The following is a 20647-nucleotide window of genomic DNA, read 5'->3' as shown; positions in this document are numbered from 1 at the left end:
AGAACAATGCCAGTGGAGGACTGGTGTGAAGGTATTTAGGAGCTACTTAGGAGATAGCTGTGTGTTTGGATCATCCCAGGCCTTCTAGTGAGGCGAGGTCCCCAGTGGTCATGGGCCAGCAAACTCATCAGGAGGGCTGAAGTCTAGGAACTCTGATGGGACTTTCTGGAGGATGGTGTGTTAGTCGGGAAAGAGAGTGAGAAATTATACCTGGTTTTGTATTCTCTGCCTTCAAGCTATATGGTCATTTTTTTCTTTTCTCCTACAGAATAAGTCCTTTTGCTGGTTTGTTACCTTACTGTTTGTCTGTGGTAAAATGGGATCTCAGGGCAAGTGATGTCCCAGGCCAGCTCCTTCCATGGAGAGAATAGGTGTACAACGCAAAGAGTAATCACTTGGAGCTGGCTGAGATTCCCTTGTTGCAGCTGCGGGGTCCAGTTGAAAGGCAATGGAGCTTGAAGCTTGCAGGGATACAGAGTTATTTGAGGGCGAGCCTTGGTCTGTTTCTTGGGGAAAGCAGGGAGAAACTTGGGACTCTTGGGGTACCCCCATGGATGGGTCTGTGACAATGAGCATTGACAACATGGTGACACATGCTAGCAACCACAGCATTTACTCAGTCCTTGAAAGGTTTGTCCTCTGGCTGGTAGCCCACTTTGAATGCCATGCTTCTATGTCATAAAAACATAAAAATGTTAGAGCCATTTGACAAAAATGTCAGACCACAGAGCCATCTAGCCCAGCATTTTATCTCTCAAAGTGGCCCAGAATGGAGACCAACAGAAAGAGTGTTTACATAGGACTCATCCAGACTGGCCTGTTTCCCAGCCCTTCATTGCCTCGCGGCTTCCAGCATTCAGAGCCTCGGGAGTTCAAATCTAGAGTTTGCAACCTTAGTTATTATGTTTAACATCCACTGCTGGACCTAAACTCCCCCCAAATTCCTTCATGAATTTGTCTGATGTTCTTTTGAACCTGGTTAAATTGTCAGCCTCTAATATCTTGTGGCAGTGAGTTCCACAAGTTAATTGTATTCTAGGAGAAAAAGAACAACAGCAGAACTAGGGAACACAAAAGAAAATTATCAAGAAGCAGGCTTAAAATAACAAAAAGAAGCTACCTGTGCTAGCTAGATTTAAAGCGTGCATCGGTATGCGCTGATAATATCGTCAGTATGACCACTGAAAAGAGTCTCTGCTGTTCTCCTTAATATAATAGTACTAAAGTATGATGCAGTTAGCCTGCTCTGACTTTCTGTATTTTCACAGCCCCAGCGTGGTTGTTCAAAAAGCAGATTATCACCTGTCCATGTGCTCTTGGGAGCATCCTCAATATAGCATAATGCATTGTAATAGGTACACTAAAAGCCGACACACCAAATATCAATATACGGTACTGCAGCAAGATTCTGGTTGTGTCAGTGATTCTGAATTGCAGGATTGTGATGTTGAGGTTTTTACCTGTTTCCTCGTTTGTTTGTCTGAAGACGTTTCTTTCAGGCTGCCTGCGAGGTCCCTGAGCTACAGGATAAATTTAACATTGATGAATATTCTGACTTGGTGACTCTCACGAAACCAGTGATTTATATTTCCATTGGTGAAATCATCAATACACACACTGTGAGTATGCACCAATTACATTTCTTCTGGCTCTTCTGACTAATTTGTTATTGGTTGGTGTCACAGGGCGGGGACCCAGGAGCGGCCGTGATCTCTCCTGGCCCCCCTACCGTGCCAAGTTGTCTGTTGAGCACCCTCGTTCTCTCCTGCCACGTCTTTGATGGTTCAGTAGTTTATAAGGGAGGCTGCCTTCTGTCTCCTTGGACACGGTGCTAGTATTAATTCTGGCCCTTGCTTCCCTAGATTGATTAGGTGCACTCTGCCTTATGGGCTATGCGTGGCTCCTACCACCCCTAATACCACGCCCCAAGCCTCTCAGATATTCCGGATGTTGTTGAGTCTGTTCCTAAGGCCCACGCCCTCATGGACGCTTTCCTGGCCTGCCTTCGCCTAATGGCCCCACCGGGCCCTTCTCTACGCTCTTGCCCTCTCCTGGGCTTCCCTCTACGTGTTCGCCCTTCCGGGGCCTTTGTGTCCCTAGATGCCTGCTCCTAGGACTCCTCTCCAGGGGCTCTCACTGTACGTGCCCTCTCCCGGAGCCTCTCAACAGGCTCGACCCCTTCTGGGGCTTCTTCCGCACAGACAGTGCCCCATGGGGCCTGTCTCTCCGCGCTCTTGCCCGCACTGGAGCCTGTCTCTCTGCGCTCCCCGCGCTCTCCTGCGCTCACACCCGCCTGCACTAGGGCCTACCTCCGTGTGATTCCTGCAGTCGAGGTACAGGTGGCCGTAGCCGTGCCTGGCCCCCGGCCCCCTTTTCGGATCCTACACCCGACTCGGGCTTCCCAGAATCAGGGCTCAGGCGGCCTCAGCCTCACCTGGCCCCCAGACCCTCCTTTTGGGCCGTACGCCCCCTGGGGCTTTTCTCAATTGGGGCTCAGGCGGCCTCAGCCTTACCTGGTCCCCAGACCCCTTTCTCTGGGTCTTGTGCCCCACTGGGCCTTTCGCCTGCGCCCCACACTGGGCTTCTCCCGATACTGCCCCACTGGGGCCGGGGTCGGGACACCCCCAAAACGTGGCACCCTCTGTGGTGCCAGGAACCCCTCCACGCTACTGGGGAGCTCCCCTGAGGTCTCCTCCAACCCCTACAGCCTCGCCCGGTCCTCCGGTCTTAACAACAAACAACAAAACAATATCATAAGCCAACTGGCTACAACTCAAGAACTAAGCCACCTGGCTAAACATAAACTCTAAACCATCAAGGAGTTTCTCCTCCCAAAAATCCCTACCAGGGCTTCCTCCACCCGGTCTACTTCCAACGGAAGCTGCTCAGGCCACCGGGCTTCTTTCTTCTACCCGCTTCCGCCACAGCCAGAGGGGAACTGACCTCCGGCCTCAGCCTGGCTGTTGTTATATGGGCCGGGCCCGGCCCCCTTCTGGTCAGCTGACCAGGCTGGTTGCCCCGGCACCCCACACCTGGGTTGCCCTGGTGACTGGCAGCTGAGTCTATATTACTGCTGTCAGTAGCAGGCACCTTAGTGCCCTGCTACAGTTGGTTTTAAATGCAAGTTACTTGGTAGATTTCGTAGATTTCAGAGATGTTCGGGCTGGAAGGGACCTCGGGAGATCATCGAGTCCAGCCCCCTGCCACAGGGGCAGGGAGTCAGCTGGGGTCATAGGATCCCAGCAAAATAGACATCCAATTTGCTCTTGAAGGTGTTCAAAGTAGGTGCTTGAACCACCTCTGGCAGCAGTCTGTTCCAGCCCTTGGGGGCTCGGACAGTGAAGAAATTCTTCCGTATGTCCAGCCTGAAACGGTCACAGAGGAGTTTGTAATCGTTCAGTCTTGTCATCCCTTGGGGTGCTCTGGTGAACAGATAGTTTCATAGTTTAGATGTTCCCCCAGATCCTGGTGAGCGCCCCGCTAAACTTGCAGGTGGCCACTAGATCACCCCTGAGCCTGTACTTTTCCAGGTTGAAGAGTCCCATAGCTAGGGCCAGGTAAAAGGCCCTAACTTCCTCTGTTGTATCTTTGCTGAAGGTAGGTATAGTACCCTGGAGACACTGTAACAACCCCTCAGTATGCATGTGTGTATATATAATTATATACAAAGAATCATGCATCCACACACATCCGTATATCATCAACACTGTGTGCAGGTCACATCCATAGAATCATAGCAGTCGGGTCGAAGGGACCTTGTAGATCTTCAACCCCGACCCCCCACCTGGGCGGGAGAAAAGACTGGACTCAAATGAGTCCAGCCAGGTAGGCATCAAGCATCTTCTTAAAGATCCCCAGGGTAAGAGCCAGCACCACTTCCCTAGGAAGTTCGTTCCAGCTCCTAGCCGCCCTAACTGTGAAGTAGTTCTTGCAGATGTCTAATCTAAACCTACTCTCTAATAATTTGTGTCCATTGTTCCTTGTCATGCCAGGGGGCGGGAGGGGAAACAGTGTCTCCCCTAAACCCTTCTGGTCCCCCCTAGTGAGTTTATAGACAGTCACCAGGTCCCCCCTCAGCCTTCTCTTGTGAAGGCTGAACAGGTTCAGGTCCCGCAGCCTTTCATTGTAGGGCCTGCCCTGCTGCCCCCGATCATGTGGGTGGCTTCCTCTGGACCCTCTCCATGCTGTCCACATCCCTCCTGAAGTGCAGCACCCAGAACTGGACGCAGTACTCCAGCTGTGGCCTGACCAGCGTCGCATAGAGGGGGAGGATCACCTCCCTGGCTCTATTTGAGATGCGTCTGTGGATGCACGACAAGGTCCAGTTAGCCCTGCCGACCGTGACCTCGCATTGTCGGCCCACGTTCATCTTGGAGTCAGTAATGACTCCAAGATCCCTTTCTGCCTCCGTGCTCTCAAGAAAGGAGTTTCCCATTCTATAAGTGTGCTGCTGGTTTCTACTGCCCAAGTGCAGCACCCTGCACTTGTCAGTATTGAAACGCATCCTGTTTATGTCAGCCCACTCCTGTAACCTATCCAGATCTTGCTGCAATCTTTCCCTCCCTACTAGCGTGCTCACCTCACCCCAAATTTTGGTATCATCAGTGAATTTAAACAGGCTGCATTTTACCCTGTCGTCCAAATAGCTGATGAAGAAATTGAACAGCGCAGGCCCAAGGACCGAGCCCTGGGGGACTCCGCTGCCCACTTCCCCCCAGGTCAAATATGACCCGTCCACCACCACCCTCTGAGTACGACCCTTGAGCCAATCTGCAATCCATCTGACTGTAGGCACCAAAGCCACAGTCGCCTAGTTTTTTAATGAGGATGGGGTGGGAGACGGTGTCAGAGGCCTTGCTGAAGTCAAGAAAGACTACGTCCATGGCGACACCTGCATCCATTGCCTTTGTGACCTGATCATAAAAGGCAATCAGGTTGGTCTGACAAGACCTGCCCCTAATGAAACCGTGCTGGTTGCCCTTGAGCATCATCCCTGAAGCCGGCCCATCGCGGATGTGCTCCTTGAGGATCTTCTCAAAGAATTTCCCAAGGATAGAGGTAAGACTGATGGGCCTGTAGTTGCCCGGGTCCTCTCTCTTCCCATTTTAAAGATGGGGACCATGTTAGCTATCTTCCAGTCATCTGGCACCTGACCCGAGCACCATGAGCACTCGTAAAGCCATGCCAAGCGCCCTGCAATAACCCCAGCTAGCTCCCTCAACACCCTGGGGTGGAGAGCATCTGGATCCGCTGACTTGAACACATCCAGCCCCTCCAGAAGCTCTCTAACCCGGTCCTCCCCAACCTGAGGTCTGGAGGCGTTCCCCTCGAGTCTGTCTGGCATCACAGCAGGGAGGTCCCGGTCCCTGCCCAAGAAAACGGAGGTGAAGAATTGGTTGAGTTCCGCTTTCTCCCCTGGCACAACCACCAGATTGCCCAGCGTACTTTGCAGGGGCTCCACATTACCCGGTGCCTTCTTCATCCTCCCTATATATTTGAAAAAGGACTTTTTATTATCCTTGATCTTGGACGCTAGTCCTAGCTCTATGTCTGCCTTAGCTTTCCTGACAGCCCCCCTACAGGCCCGAGCAGAGGAGTTATACTCCTCTTTGGAGATAGCACCCCCCTTCCACTGGGCATACGCCGCCTTTTTGGTAAGCAGGCATTCCCAGACGCCCTTGGTAAGCCAGGGGGGCTTTCGGGCACTCCTGCCCCCTTTGCTTCTTGTTGGGATGGTCACCCCTTGGGCCCTGAGTATCGTTTCCTTAAGGAACAACCACTCATCCTGGACACTGAGTTCGCCTGCCCTCAAGGACCCCAGTGCCTCTCCCACTAGTCTCCTTAACTTGTTGAAGTTGGCCCTCCTGAAGTCTAGGGCTGCCGTTTTGCTGCAGGCTCTTGACACCCTGCGCTGGAGGGTGAATTCCAGTAAGCGATGATCGCTATCGCCCAGGTGGTTGAGGACCTGGAGGCGCCTGACCAGGTCGTTGCCTGTGGCCAGGGCCAGGACCAGGTCCAACAGGGCGTTTCGTCTGGTGGGACCGTGCACCTCCTGCATTAAGTGGAGGTTCTGCATCTCAGCTAGGAACCTCCTAGAATGGTCCATCCTGGCTGACTGCTCCTCCCAGCAGATGTCCCGGTAATTAAAATCACCCATGACAACTACATCCCTTGCCTTAAGTGCCACTGCAAGCTGGACCGAAAATTCCCGGTCCAGCTCCTCCCCTTGGCTGGGGGGTCTGTAGTAGACCCCCACCGTCAAATCGCTCTCCCCACGGTCCCCTTGAATCTTAACCCAGAGCACTTCAGCCTGCCCTTCCTCTGACCCCATTCTGCTGGCAGAGGATGTGTAGTGCTCCCTGACATAGAGTGCCACACCCCCACCTTTCCTTCCTTCAATATTCATAGATTGATAGATTCATAGATGCTAGGGTCGGAAGGGACCTCAATAGATCATCGAGTCCGACCCCCTGCATAAGCAGGAAAGAGTGCTGGGCCTACATTACCCCAGCTAGATACACATCTAGCCTTCGCTTGAAGACCCCCAGGGTAGGGGAGAGCACCACCTCCCTTGGGAGCCCGTTCCCGTAAAGCCTATAGCCCCTAATGCTAACTGCCCAGTCATGGGACGAATCCCACCATGTTTCTGTTAGCCCTATGACATCTGGGTTTGAACTAGCTATTCTGAGGGCGAGCTCCTCCTGTTTATTCCCCATACTGCGAGCATTGGTATATAGGCATTTAAGGCCTTGCAAGACTGTGTGTGCCACCCCCGGTTTAGGGGGACTGTCTGGACCCCCGTTCCTTACCTTAGCACTCCTTGTCTTTGTCACCTGTCTTGCTCGGACGGTGTCTCCTCGTCTTCCTGCGGCCCCCTCCCCTGGCGAGGCTAGTTTAAAGCTCGCCGTACGAGATCAGCCAACCTGAAAGAGAAGACACGCTTGCCTTTAGGAGAGAGATGAAGCCCATCCCACCCCAGCAAGTCCCCCGCCCGAAAGCATGGGTCATTATCAAGAAACCCAAAGCCTGCCTGGCGGCACCAGCTGCATAAGCACCGGTTGACCACATCCATCATCATTCATCGTTGGCAGCACTTGTTCCTCTCACTTGGCCTTGGTTATGTAACACTTCCAGCTCTCTTTGGGTTTCATCCTCCATCCTGTCTATGGTGGGGAGGAGGAGAGCAGGCCAGGAAAGCTTAGCCTCTCTGCTCTCTGCTGGGGCCTGCAGCCCCACAGCTGCACAGCCTGGGCAGGTAGGTTAACCCTAAGGGCAGGGGGAATCCTGGACCAGGAGGGTGGACCGCTCCAGGGTCAGCTAGCTGATACCCATCGAAGTGTGTGGCTCACAGCTTAACGTGTTAATGAGGCCCTTATTGTTCAAAATAAAAGACAGCAGCTTTTGAATGGTCTGTATGTGTTAAGGTTAATAATTTACCTCCTTATAGCCTATGAAATTGTTTTTTCTTTTAAGGTCACATGACTAGTTGTTTTGCACCTCACGTGACTGGGCCAGGCCTTTTGTCTGTTCATATTTCCCTTGGAATAGTATGAAACGATGCGAGAACACCAGACCCATATCACATCACTTTACACTGGCTGAAATATGGCCCCAGATGAACAACCCAGTGACTTGTTTCTGTGTTTCTCTCTGTTGATTTAGTTGCTCTTAGACCATCAAGATGCAATTGCTCCTGAGCACAACGATCCGATTCACGAGTTGCTGGATGATCTGGGGGAAGTACCCACAATTGAGTCTCTGATAGGTGAGCTGTTGTCATTTTATGCGAGGGACATGTCCTGTCGGGGGCCCTGGTGCTTGGATGGGGAGTTGGCACTAGATTATTCCACTCATGGAGCTTGTTCCCTTCTCATGTGAGGAGTGTGGAGTCAGATGTTTGCCTTATTCCCACATATTAATTAGCTGCTTCTTTCTTTGTTCAACATTTTTTAAAAATTTTGTAAGAAAAGTGCCAGAGCAGACAGCTCTAAGTTCCCTATTCAGCCTGTTTCCAGATTATTACTGTTTGTTGACCAGCACTGGTCCTGGAGTGGATCTCTGGCATGTCCAAGATAAAAAATTGACTATTTATACTTGTTTCGTTTGCATATCCATTAAAATGCAGAAATAAGTGATGGAACTTTTTACCTTCTTACCCTTGCCCCATGGTGTTAGGTAGAAATAAAGACCTTAGTGTTAACCTGTTCTAAATGTAACCTGAAAAGTCTCGCTAAAAATGGGTTTCAGCTTTTGTTTACTGCTTCATGATGTATAAAGGTCTGAAAGGTGTTAGATGTTTCCTCCTCCTGCTTTTTATCCTAGAAATATCAGGAAAATCAAGCCTGGTATGCCCTGTTTTGTAGAAGGATCTTTTGGAATTGAGATATTTATGAACTCTCATGCCTTACTTGAATGGACAAGGGTACTGAATCTTTAAAAATAGCCTTTTAAAATATGATGCAACAGGTCTCATGGCCACAGGGGCGGCTGACGCCCCCTAGTAGCTCTGCAGCTTTTGCCCGGCTCAGACCCTACTGCCACTCTCCCCTGATTGTTCATCCACTACACCTTGCTCTTAATATTAAAGGTTGTCTAAGGGAGGCTGCCAACAGGCCTTAGAATGAATCTTACTCCTAATAATGTCCCACTGGGTCTCAAGCCAGCCCTCTGGCCTGATAGGTCCCTCTCAGCCTGACTAGGACCCTATAGAGCACCTGTAGCCTGAAAGGCAAATTATGTAGCTCTTTTCCTCCCTTACACCATGCCCCAAGCCTCGCAAATGTTATAGTATCATTGTCCACTTGTTGGGCTTTGACCTCCTCGGCTGCCACCCTTTTCCTCTCAGCTAGGCCTTTTAGCCCAGCCCATTGCGTCATGCCCGGCTTTGAGGCCCTAGCTCTAGTTTGTCCTTTTCGGTTCCCAGGCTGCTGGCCCCTGTCGCGCTGCACCCCGCTCAGGTGCTGGCCCCTGGCCCCATGTGGCTCTGCAGCCTTGCACTATGCCGCTCTCTGGGCTCCACAGAAACTCCAGCCTTGAGCCTGCCCCGGCAGGGCTCACAGCGATCATGTGCCCTTTGGGCAGTAATGGGACCTCTGAAACCACCCCTTGCAGACCCAGCCCAAACCACTGATATATAAACAGTCACGTAAACCATAAGCCCCCGAGCTCTAACAGAAACACAACAAACAGCAGACGCAGCCCTCATACTTCCCTCATCTCCCAGAGGGCGTACCTGCCAGCCCAGGACTGTTCCTTGCCTCTGCACTCAGCCCCTTTAGGCTCTCAGACCCTCGAGTCCCACACAGCCCTTCCCTGGGCACAGGGACACTCTAGTAGGCACCTCAGACCTCTAGAGTTAATCTAAGACAAAGCCTGTAATCCAGCCTTTTCTCTGCCCAGGGAACTTGCCTCTGTCCCCAGGCTTGCAGAGCAGTTTAACTAAATCCAGGGCCCTTCAGGAGTCCTGCTACCCTGCAGCCAGGAGCTCCTCGCTTCATGGTTGCTGGGGAGAGACTCCCTGATCGGTGCAGGCTCTGGGCTTATATAGCTCCCTCCTGAGCCCTCTTCCAGTCAAGTGAGTCCCTTATCAGTTCCCCTCTGCCACCTGCAAGCAGCCTCTGAGGCTGCCGGCTCTCTTCAAGGAGCAGGAACCTCCCAGTACCCCGCTACACAGGAATATTGTTTTTTCTGTAGTGTGCTGGCTAAAAAATACTGGAGACCTACAGCAGTGCTCGAGAAGGTGAAGAGTGCAATCTTCTCACCTGCCTGTGGGAAAACAGGTTCCTCCACCTCTCTTTATAACTCTCCTCTCTTTATTTCTCCCAGGGGAAGGGACTGGCAGTATTAATGACCCCAACAAGGAAATGCTAGCAAAGACTGAAGTGTCTCTGACGCTGACTAATAAGTTTGATGTTCCTGGTGGTGAGAATGCTGAAATGGATGCAAGGACAATCCTGCTGAAGTGAGTGATGGGTAACTGCCTGCAGCATTTGTCCTTGAAAGAAGGGGTAGGATTTGTACCCTTCGAGCTGGCCTGCAAGGAATAAATAATTGTTGTGACAAGCAATAAAATAAGAACAGACTTCAGGCCTGTTAAAGCCCATATAGCTTTTAGCCAGGGCAGCATGAAAGGGGGCTTACTGAGGGATAAAATCCCCTGCCTTCAATTGAGAACTCATGGAAGCTGCTGCCAGGTCCAGTGCTCTGCAGAGCTCCACACACAGCATTGTTCAGCATTTGGATCCAGCCAGCTGTAGAGCACCTCAGTTCATCTTTTCTCCTAGGAATGAGTTCCAGGAATCTGTAGACCTGGTAGTTGGCTGGTACTGTGTGAAATATTTCATAAGCCAAAGGCAGAAACGAATCAGCTACAGTGAATCTGACATTAACTGTGCAGTCTACAGCCATCTCAGTTTTTTGCTTTCCATTGGACGGTGCCTGAGAGCATATGAGTCTACACCTGCAAAAACCCTTCCTAGCTGCTTTTCCTCCTATTTTTAACTCTAGGTAGCTTGTAGCTCTATATTAATTATGTTTCCTTTAACTTTGGGTTTGATGCACCTGGCAAAGATCTTCCAGGGTCCTATGGTTCAGAGCCCCATCTGGACTGGACCATGATGTAGGTTATCCTTCCGTCTCCTCACAACCAAGTGCTTGTTCTGCCTGAGTGGCACCTAACCACCTGAACAGTACTTGACAGGGAAGGCCTTTGTAATTAGAGCTTACTGAGGTAGATGGCTGGGATGCTGCATGTGGGGAAGAAAATCGGATGCAAAATGCAGAATAGGGTAGATAACTGGCTTGGCTGTAGCGCTGCTGATGACAAGGACCTGGGGGCTGTGGGGATTAGAAACTCCATGACATCAGCAGTGTGATGTGGCAAAAATATAAATTTGGTGCTTTAGCAGAAGCATTATCTGTAAAATATAGAAGATGATAGATCTACTCTACCCGGTGATGGTTGTGCCTCAGTTAAAACTATCCAGTTTTTTGTTCTAAGTTTTAAGAAGGATGTAGGAAAACTAGAGTGGATACAGAGGTAACCAATGAAGATGATAGCAAAAATAGGCTTTCTGCTGAAAGGATGACGAAGCATTGGAGAAAAGGTTGGAGAAGGGTCTTGAAAGCAGTTTTCAGATACTTGAGAGGCTGCCATAAAGATGTGGGAGAAGCTTTTCTCTTGTACCAGAGAAGGCAGATGAAAAAGCAGTGGGTTTAAACTACAGGAAAGCAAAGTTATGTTAAGTCACTGGGAAGCCTCCTAACTTGCAGACTGTAGAAGAGTGGTGAGCGAGTGCCCCGGGCAGCTCTACAATCTCGTGTCTAGGATGTTTTCAAGAAGCAGGCGCATGAGAATGTGGAACAGCAAGGCCTGTGCCTGGGCAGGGCTTGGAGTAGATGACCCTTCAAATCTCTGTGGCTCTGATTCCAAGATCCCTGATGGCAGAGCTGTGTAGGCAGAGACAGCCTTTTGCTGGCCAGGACATTGTGAAAGGCCTTAGATCAGTTAGTGCCCACAGCAAAGCCGCGGTTTCTAAGTGAGAAACAAGGAACAGTCCTTGACGCCCATTGTTCTACCACTGGGCTGATGCAATACGAGGTTTCTGGTGCCCTTCACGAGGGTTTCCAGGTTTGCGCCGGTTCCAGTACAGACTTGTGTCTGTCAAGATCCTCCAGTCCCAGAGGCTGTGCCGCTGACATAGACCCGCTCTGTGTTATAGCGAGAGCTTACGCTGTCTCTGGCACAGCCACAAGAACATGGGTATTGCCATTTACTGGGGGAGACCGTAGGTTCATCTTGCCCGGTCTCCTGTGTCCCATAGGGGCAGAGAGTGCATGCTGAAAGGGAGAGTGAACTGGGTCTGACCAGGGTTTGTCCACTGTTTCTCTCCTCCTAATATCCTCCAGCATTCAAGGTCTAGGAAGTTCTGATTCAGAGGCTGTGCTCCTCACTCCATGCTCAATAGCTACTGATGCATCTTTCCTCTGAGAATTTGTCTAATCACTTTTTTAATCTTGTTAAACTGTTAGCTTCCACGGTATCTTGTGGCAATGAGGTCTTAATTATACACTGCGTGAAAGAATTTCCTTTTCTTAGTTTTAAATTTACTATCTACTAGTTTCATTTAGTGGCCCTTAGTTATTGTATTGAGAGAAATAGTAAATAATAAATACCTATTTACTTTCTGCTCACCGTTTAGTATTTTGTAAACTCTTATCATGTCCCCTCTAATGGGCCTTTTTTCCAAAATGAAGAGGCCTGGCTTCTTCCATCTTTCCCTCCATGCCCCTACTCATCCTCGCTGCCCTTCTCTGGCCCTTCTCCAGGGCATCTCGATCCTGGCTGAGGTGCAGGGACCGGCGCTGAGCACAGTATTCAAGGTGTGGATGCACCGGGGCTTTATAAAAGGGCATTATGAGACTTACCATTTTCTTCACACTTCCCTTCTTCATCATCCTTAATGTTTTGTGTGCATTTTTGATGGTGTGTTGAGCCCGGAGCTGCTATTTTTAGCAAACTATCCCCAGTGACTCCCAGATCTCTTTCCTGTGTGGTAACAGCTCAAGCAGAGCTCCTTGAAGTGGATGTCTAGTCTGGGCTACTTTTGCCCAGTGCAGCACTTTACAATAATCTACACTGAATTTCATCTGCCAGCCACTTGCCCCTTTGCTCAGTCGTGCCAGATCTTTCTGCAGCTCCTTGCAGTCCACCTTGGTCTTTACGACTTTGACTAATTTTGTGTCATCCACAACTCTAGCCACTTCACTACTCACCCCCATTCCCAGATCATTTATGAGTGTGCTTAACAGCCCTGGTCCCAGCACAGATCCCAGGGAGACTCCACTGTTCACTTCTCCCCAGCCCCAAAACTGACCCTTGAGACTCACTCATGGTTTTCTATCTTGAAGCCAGTTTCCAATCCACTGACATATCATCCCTGTAATCCCATCACTACCTAACTTCAGTAAGAGCCTCTGAAGGGGGAGTTTGTCCAAAGCCTTTTGGGAGTCCAGATATACTGTCAGCTGGGTCCCTCTGCTCCCCCCCTCCAAGACCTCCAGTAGGTTGGTGAGGCATGATTTACCCTGGGCACAACCACATTGATTCCTCCCTAGCGAGTTGCGTTCATCCATGTGCAGGACAATTTTTTTTATTGTAGTTTGTACCAGTTTTCTAGGAGCAGAAGTTAGACTCATCGGCCTATAGTTCCCCAGGTCCCTTCTAGAGCCCTTTTTAACTATGGGACTTGCATTGGCCCTTCCAGTCCTCTGGTGCTGAGGCTGTGTTTAGTTGAATACTACAGTTAAGAATTTGGCAGTTTCCTGTCTGAGCTCCTTCAGGACCCTAGGGTGAATGCCATCAGGGCCTAGTTTCGTAGTTGGTTGGGTCGAAAGGGACCTGAGCAGATCATCAAGTCCGACCCCCTGCCATGGCAGGAAAGAGTACTGGGGTCAAACAACCCCAGCAAGGTGATTGTCTAGCCTTGTCTTAAAGACCCCCAGGGTAGGAGCCTGCACCACTTCTCTTGGAAGCTGGTTCCAGATCCTAGCTGCCCTGACTGTGAAGTCGCGCCTTCTGATATCTAGCCTGAATCTCCCCTCTGGCAGCTTGTGACCGTTATTCCTGGTCACTCCTGGTCATGCTCGGGGGGGAACAGGGATTCCCCCAGTGCCTGCTGATCCCCCCTGACTAGTTTGTAACAGGCCACAAGATCCCCCCTCAGCCTTCTCTTGTGGAGGCCACGGCCTCTTCTCGTGGGGCCTGCCCTGCTGCCCCTGATCATGCGAGAAGCCTCCTCTGGACCCTCTCCATGTTGTCCACATCCCTCCGGAAGTGCAGTGCCCAGACCTGGACACAGTCCTCCAGCTGTGGCCTGACCAGTGCCACATAGAGGGGGAGGATCACCTCCCTGGACCTGCTCGAGATGCATCTGTGAATGCACGACAAGGTGCGGCTGGCCTTCCTGACTGCGTCCCCACACTGCCGGCCCATGTTCATCTTGGCATCAACAATGACGCCAAGATCCTTTTCTGCCTCTGCACTGACGAGAAGGGAGTTCCCAGCCTGTAGGTATGGTGCTGGTTCTTCCTCCCCAGCTGCAGCACCTTGCACTTGTCAGTGTTGAATCCCATCCTGTTCTCATCCACCCACCCCTGTAACCTGTCTAGGTCCAATTGCAGCCTATTCCTCCTGTCTAACGAGCCCACATCCCCCCATATCTTAGTGTCATCCATGAATTTGAGCAGGGTGCTTTTTACCCCCTCGTCCAAGTCGCTGATGAAGATGTTGAACAGTGCGGGCCCGAGGACCGAGCCCTGGGGGACCCCACTGGCCACATCCCTCCAGGTCGAACATGACCCGTCCACCACCGCTCTCTGGGTGCGGCCCTCCAGCCAGCTGGCGACACGTCTGACTGTGGGTGTCAACACCACAGCCCCCAGTTTCTTAATGAGAACAGAGTGAGAGTCCAGGAAGACGATGTCCACTGCTACCAAGGATTTGGTGACCTGGTTGTAGGAGGCCACCAGGTTGGTCTGACAGGACCTGCCCCTAATGAACCCGTGTTGGTTCCCCTAAGCATAATCTCCCCCCCGGCCCCTCATGGACATGCGCCAGAATAATTCTCTTGAGAAGCTTCCCCAGGATCGAGGTAAGACTAACTGGCCTGTAGTTCCCCGGGTCCTCCTTCCTCCCCTTTTTGAAGATGGGAGCCAGTCTTCTGGCACCACACCAGAGCACCACGAGTGCTCGTACGGCCGTGCCAGGGGTCCCACAATGACCGCAGCCAATTCCCTCAGCACTCGGGGGTGGAGATCGTCCTGACCAGCTGATTTGAACACGTCCAGTCCCTCCAGATGTTCCCTGACTAGATCCTCCCTGGCCCTTGGCCTGGGTGCGCTTCCCCTGGGGTCTAAGGAGGCCCAGTGGGGGGCTGATCCGGTCCCTGCTCAGGAAAATGGAGGCAAAGAAGTCGTTAAATAGGTTAGCTTTGTCATCTGGTGTGACGACCAAATTTCCTAGCCTGGTGACTTGCTACTGTTTAGTTTATCTGTTTCCTCTACAACATCATCTACTGAAACCTCCGTCCGTTTGTGTCAGCTCCACTGACTTGTCCTAGAGAGGAATAAATCTAGTGAGGTAATTTCCCTGATACCGTGAAGACATATGCAAAGAAGGCATTTTTAGTTTCTCGGCAATGGTGCTGTCATCCTTTCGTGCCCCTTTTACACCCCGATCATCCAAAGGCCCAACTGGCTCCCTGCCAGCTCTTTGACTTCTGTGTACTTACAAGAAATTGTATTGTTACCTTTCTGTTTCTAGCAAGTTTCTCCTCACATTCTTTCTTAGCTTGTCTTATTACCATTTTACATCTGATTAGCCAGTTTGTGCTCCTTATTTCCCTCATTAGGATTTGTTTTCCATCTTTTGAAGAAGTGTTTTCTCTGCTTGTTGCCTCTGCAGCTCTGCAATTAAACTCTGCTGGCTTTCTTTTGGCCCACTTTCCATTTGTAGATTTGCAGTATGCATTTGCTCTGTGCCTCCAACGTGGTGTTCTTAAGCAGTTCTCATGTTGCTTGCAAGATTTTCACCTCCTTAGAGACCCGTTTTGACTTTTAACTAGCTTCCTCATTTTGGTAGTCCCCCTTTTTGAAGCCCCATCAACTTGTCCCACTGTAACAGGGTGGCCTGTCCTCTTAAGAGAAGGTAGCTAGTCTGGCTGAAGGGCTGTAGGACAGCTAACGAGGGCATGGCTTGCTGGGAATCAAGAACCCCTGGCAGAACCAGAGGGAAGTTGGAGGAGAAACACCAGAGACAGACTTCTGGGCTGGGAAGGCAGAAGCCACAACAGACCCTTCCCAGTGTCCAGGACAATGAGGTTTTTGCTTTATTTTTACTAAAAGACTCTCTATTGCTGGGGCATGATGGAAGATGCTCCAGGCAGCAGAAGCCAGCAGATTTAAAGACTGCATAAGACAGAGCCTTGCTGGCAGATGGTCAGGGAAGGGGCACAGCTGGGTTGAAAAGGCTCTGAGGTGGTGTTCTGCTGGTCCCACTTAAGGTGCTCTGTCAGAAGGGAGGAGGCAGCCCTCAAGTGCCAGTGACACATTTTATAGTTCTGCCTCCAAAGAGAAAGGGGCACGTCTGCTGTCCCACTGGCATCTCTTGATGTGGAGCCTCCCCAGTTAGCATTGGGAGCAGGGCCTTACCCAGGTTAGCAACAGGCCCCACTGCTGTTTCCATCGGTCAGACAAGCATGCAGTGATGGGGACCATCCAGAAACTGCCTTCTGGGATCTGGCTATAAGTAGGAACTGACTTCCCTCTGCCCCAGACCCACCGGTTCTTCCCAGCTGCATCTCCAGGGTCAGTTCATCCTCCCAGGATCCCATCTTTCTTCCCCCTCTTCCTTCACTGTTCTTGGCTATTCAGGAGTTGCCCCTGTGACCTTCTACTCCCTGCCCCAGGGGTGATGTGTAGGAGGTGCACGTGCACCCCCTGAGCATGGCGGTGCACCCCTTACAAAAAAGCGCCGCCAGCACTGCCGGCGATGCCTGTGGGTGGTTGCTGCTCGCCACCAACACTGCTGGCAGTGTCTGCAGGTAGCCCATGACCCCCACTGACCACTGCTGCCGCCAGCAGCATCTGTGGGTGGTCGCCAACCCTGGGTCCCCCACCGCCAACAGTGCCGGAGGCATCTGCAGGAGCTCCCCACTTACAGCCACCGAGCTTCCACCACTGTGGTGCCTTCCCCAGCTGCCAGGGGCACAAGTTGTTCATGCCCTGCCCCACTTCTCCTCCACTGTTTGCATTGCCTCCCTGGACTCCTGCAGCCCAGAGGAAGGACTTGGCTGAGGTGGAGCTGCATTTCCTTAGGGCTTTGTGTAGCCAAATGTTCAGCACCACAGGGAGTTGCTCCTGAGAACCCAGTGCTGCACCTCTCCAGAGGACTCTGCAAGCTTGTGGGTCAGGGCAGCACCCTGGGTGGGTAGGCCAAACCAGCTGTGAGAACCACAGTCCAGCAAGTTAAGTTTTTTTTCCTTGATGTAGTAAGAAGCAAGATATGAGCATTGACAACATTAGAGAATTGTGGCTAGCTATGTTAGTGTGAACCTGGGCAGAGCAGGGTGACAGCTTATAGACTAACTTGTTCAGAGGCATGAGCTTTTGTAGGCTACAGACTACTTTGTCACATCTGTGAAGACTCATGCCTCTTCGAATGAGTGAGTCTATAAGGTGCTGCAGTAATGGTGTTGTAACAGCTGTTGACTAGTGCACGAATGGCCCAGTCTGGGCTCAAGGTAAGTATGATCAAGCCAATAAAAATCAGTGACAGGTTTGGTCTTATTTCAGGCCAAAAAGCATGTGGGTTTGTTGTGGGGTTTAATGCTTTCACTTGTCCTGTGTTCCATTTCAGCACAAAGCGTTTAATTGTAGACGTGATCCGCTTCCAACCAGGGGAGACTCTGACGGAGATCATAGAAACTTCAGCCACCTCAGAGCAGGTACAGAAGAGCAGTCTGGCTGCAGTCTTTAAACTAATGCATTCTCTGACATCTCTGTGCATGGGGGCATAGGCTATATCAGTCTGTCTGCATGGTCAGGGGTTACAAACAGCATGCAGGTGTGCATGTTGATGTTGGAGACCTGTGCATGTGCAATAGTACTGGGGAGTAGGGAAATGGAAACACCCTGTACGTGTCAGTCTTATTTCTGTGGCAGTTGGTTAAATGCATGCCAGGGAAGATTGTGACTAGCAGGCTTGAGATAGGCCAGAGTAGGTACCAGTATGTGAGTGAGTTCACTAGGTATGCCTTCATTTAAATAACTGGTTGAAGTGCTGCAGTTTATGTTATATCAAAGGCCAAATCATGGTGATGGGTTTTTATGGCCTCAAAGCTGATTTAATCCATGCACTCATAATTCTCTTCTCTCCTAGGAAGCAGAGCATCAAAGAGCGATGCAGAGACGGGCTATTCGTGATGCCAAAACCCCTGATAAGATGAAAAAATCTATATCTGTGAAGGAAGACAGCAACTTGAGTCTTCAAGAAAAGAAAGAGAAAATCAAGACAGGGCTGAAGAAGTTGACAGAACTAGGGATTGCAGACCCAATGAATAAATACCAGGAGCTAATTAATGATATTGCCAAGGTATTTGAGTCACTGTCAGTTAATTACGTATTTAGAGTTTAAGCTTTGCGGTGCATTTATTTTCCACAAGTGGAAGAGACGGTGGAAGTCTCCCAAGGTACTAAGTAATATTATAGCTGCCCCAGAGAGAAGTGGGTAATGCATCCACACCCGATAAGTTATCTAGCCTTTCACAGGTGTGGGAAATGTGTTTTCTCAGGGACACTTTTCTTTGTCAGGGTTCAGTGACTGAGGAAGGCTGAATGCACCCTGTTGTCTTAGGGGAAAAGTCCTGAAAATGAGTTATTAACGTGTTGCATTAACTTTCCTCTTTCTTACTTCCTATCCTAATGTATGCTCCTGCCCATTTTGTCCCCTCCTTTTAAAATTTACTTATTCACAAAAATTGCTTTACTGCAACATTTGTTTTTGTAAATAACCTTCTTTTTCACTGGAGCACAAAATCAACTTTCATATGAGTCTTACATGGGCAGATTTGTTATTTGCTGTTCCACAGAAGGGAAAGGGAGCAGCAAAAAACAATTGTTGCTATCAGTTGTTTCATCTTTCTGATGCTTGGCATTTGTCATGCTGATGGTAATTTGCTATGGCATGTTTACAAAGTTAACGTGAGAGACGGGTATAACACAAGTATAACACGTGGCTTCTGAAAAAATCAGGAGTAAGCCTGTAGAAGTGATTCGTACTCATCAGAAGTAACCAAGACAGCTGGCTTGGCACCTGGACATCCTCATTTGTTCATTGTTACAGTAATACTTGTTTCTAACAATAGCTAACTACTTAGCAAAGAGGTAGTTAGCTGAAGTAGTTTCAAATCAGGCAGAAAGCAGAGTAGAGATTAACTGGGTCAGAGAGGTGCAAGCTTTCATGGGCAACAACCTACTTTGGCAGATGTTTTGTTGGGTGGTTGGCGTCTGACAAAGTAGGTTGTTGCTTATGAAAACTGGTGCTTCTCCAACACAGTTAATCTTAGTTGTCTTCTTGCCCAACCTTCTTTCTGAATTTTTTAGCAAGGAAAGATTTTAAAATTTTGATACCAGTTTTATTAAGCTAACAATTCAAGGTACTTAATTTCTGTCTGCTTATATTTGATTATTAATTCTGGGAAAAGGCTAATTACTGTCTGTCTTAAATTTAGAAGTAGGTGTTCCAAAAGTTTTTTCTTAATGTTGCACTTGGGCCTGGTGAATAATCCAGCAACAGCTTGGACATAAATCTTCATGCACTTGTCTTCATGCTCCAGGACATCCGGAATCAGCGTCGATACCGTCAGAGGAGGAAGGCAGAGCTGGTGAAGCTACAGCAGACTTACAGTGCCTTGAACTCCAAAGCTACCTTTTATGAGGAGCAAGTGGATTATTATAAAAGCTATATCAAAACCTGTTTGGATAACTTGGCCAGCAAGGGCAAGTGAGTACCTCAGAGCAGTGCTGGCTTTCTGGATAGGGTCCTCGGTAAAGAAATACATAGATCACATCTCAGAGGAGCCATGACACCTTCGCTTAGCGGTCTGGGGAATAATTATCTGAGCAAGTCATTATAGTCACTGTGGTGAGAACTGATCTATGGAAGGAAGGCCAAGGTGGATGTAAGGAAAGGAAAGGAAAGGAGATGATCAGGTCAAAAGAGAGGACTTGAGAGAACATGATTGTACCAAGGGTAGAAGAGTACAGGGAAGCAGGTGATAAAATGGTTGCTCTGTCCCTACTCCAAGTATTAGCCCAGAAGTCCAGAGTATTGTAGAAGTCCAGAAGATGATCTCAACACAGCTTTATCAGTCTGTCCTGTCGCTCCTTTGGGAAATGGGATAAAGACACACTATAGTTAGCTTTACCATTTATTCATTTATATAGGAAAGCTCAGGCCAAGTCGCGGGTGTTATGTGCCGATGACTGTAGTATCAGCAGAGAGGAACTCGGCGATAGGCTGCCTGATTTAAAAAAAAAACCAAGAGCTCTGTCCACCTCAGACTCTCAGACTGGCATGGACTTGGGGCACAGGAAGGATTTGCTTCCTCTGTAGCAGGGAGTGTGGTCCCCTCCGTGGATCTCTCAAGTATATTTCCACAACCTAGTTACCGCCTTTGCAGTGGCAGGACATTGGCATGGCTCTTGTCCACTTACTTTACCTGCGGCAAGTTAGGGTATTCTTGATGTTTTCGGACGTTGTGCAGGGCAGGGAGCACAGGGCAGCAAGCAGAAAGCTAACCAGTAAATCAGGTAGGCAGAATGGTTTGGAAGGGGCGCTTGGGGAGGGTACAGGGCTAATTTGTGGCACACCTACCAACAAGGCTGCCCTTCACAGGTTTAGTCAGGGATGAGCCTGCCTGAGCACAGAGCTGGACTAAATGGCCTCCAGAGGTCCCTTCCTGCCCAACTTTCTGTGTTTTATGAGTCTCTCCCCTTGGTATTAAGAGCATCCTGGCTCCTTAGGATGTGGAGGCAGATTTCTGATCCCAAGTTGCAGCCCACTGACACCTTAAAGATCAACCCAGAA

At 49.9% G+C, this 20647-nt stretch overlaps 1 protein-coding gene across 1 annotated transcript in view; it reads left to right on the top strand.

The window, feature by feature from the left end:
• IQGAP1 (IQ motif containing GTPase activating protein 1) overlaps positions 1–20647 on the top strand; it is a 149798-nt gene that overhangs the window by 119794 nt on the left and 9357 nt on the right. Inside the window, exons 30-35 of the mRNA XM_090029158.1 lie at positions 1487–1619; positions 7663–7765; positions 9826–9961; positions 17417–17504; positions 17939–18151; positions 19395–19561. Coding sequence (XP_089885284.1) covers positions 1487–1619; positions 7663–7765; positions 9826–9961; positions 17417–17504; positions 17939–18151; positions 19395–19561 — 840 coding nt within the window. The remainder of the gene's footprint in view (positions 1–1486; positions 1620–7662; positions 7766–9825; positions 9962–17416; positions 17505–17938; positions 18152–19394; positions 19562–20647) is intronic.

This window comes from Crocodylus siamensis, chromosome 15 (assembly GCF_052110815.1).
Source record: "Crocodylus siamensis isolate JL-2025a chromosome 15, ASM5211081v1, whole genome shotgun sequence".
Classification (NCBI taxonomy): domain Eukaryota; kingdom Metazoa; phylum Chordata; order Crocodylia; family Crocodylidae; genus Crocodylus; species Crocodylus siamensis.
This window is presented reverse-complemented; position numbering and strand designations above follow the sequence as displayed.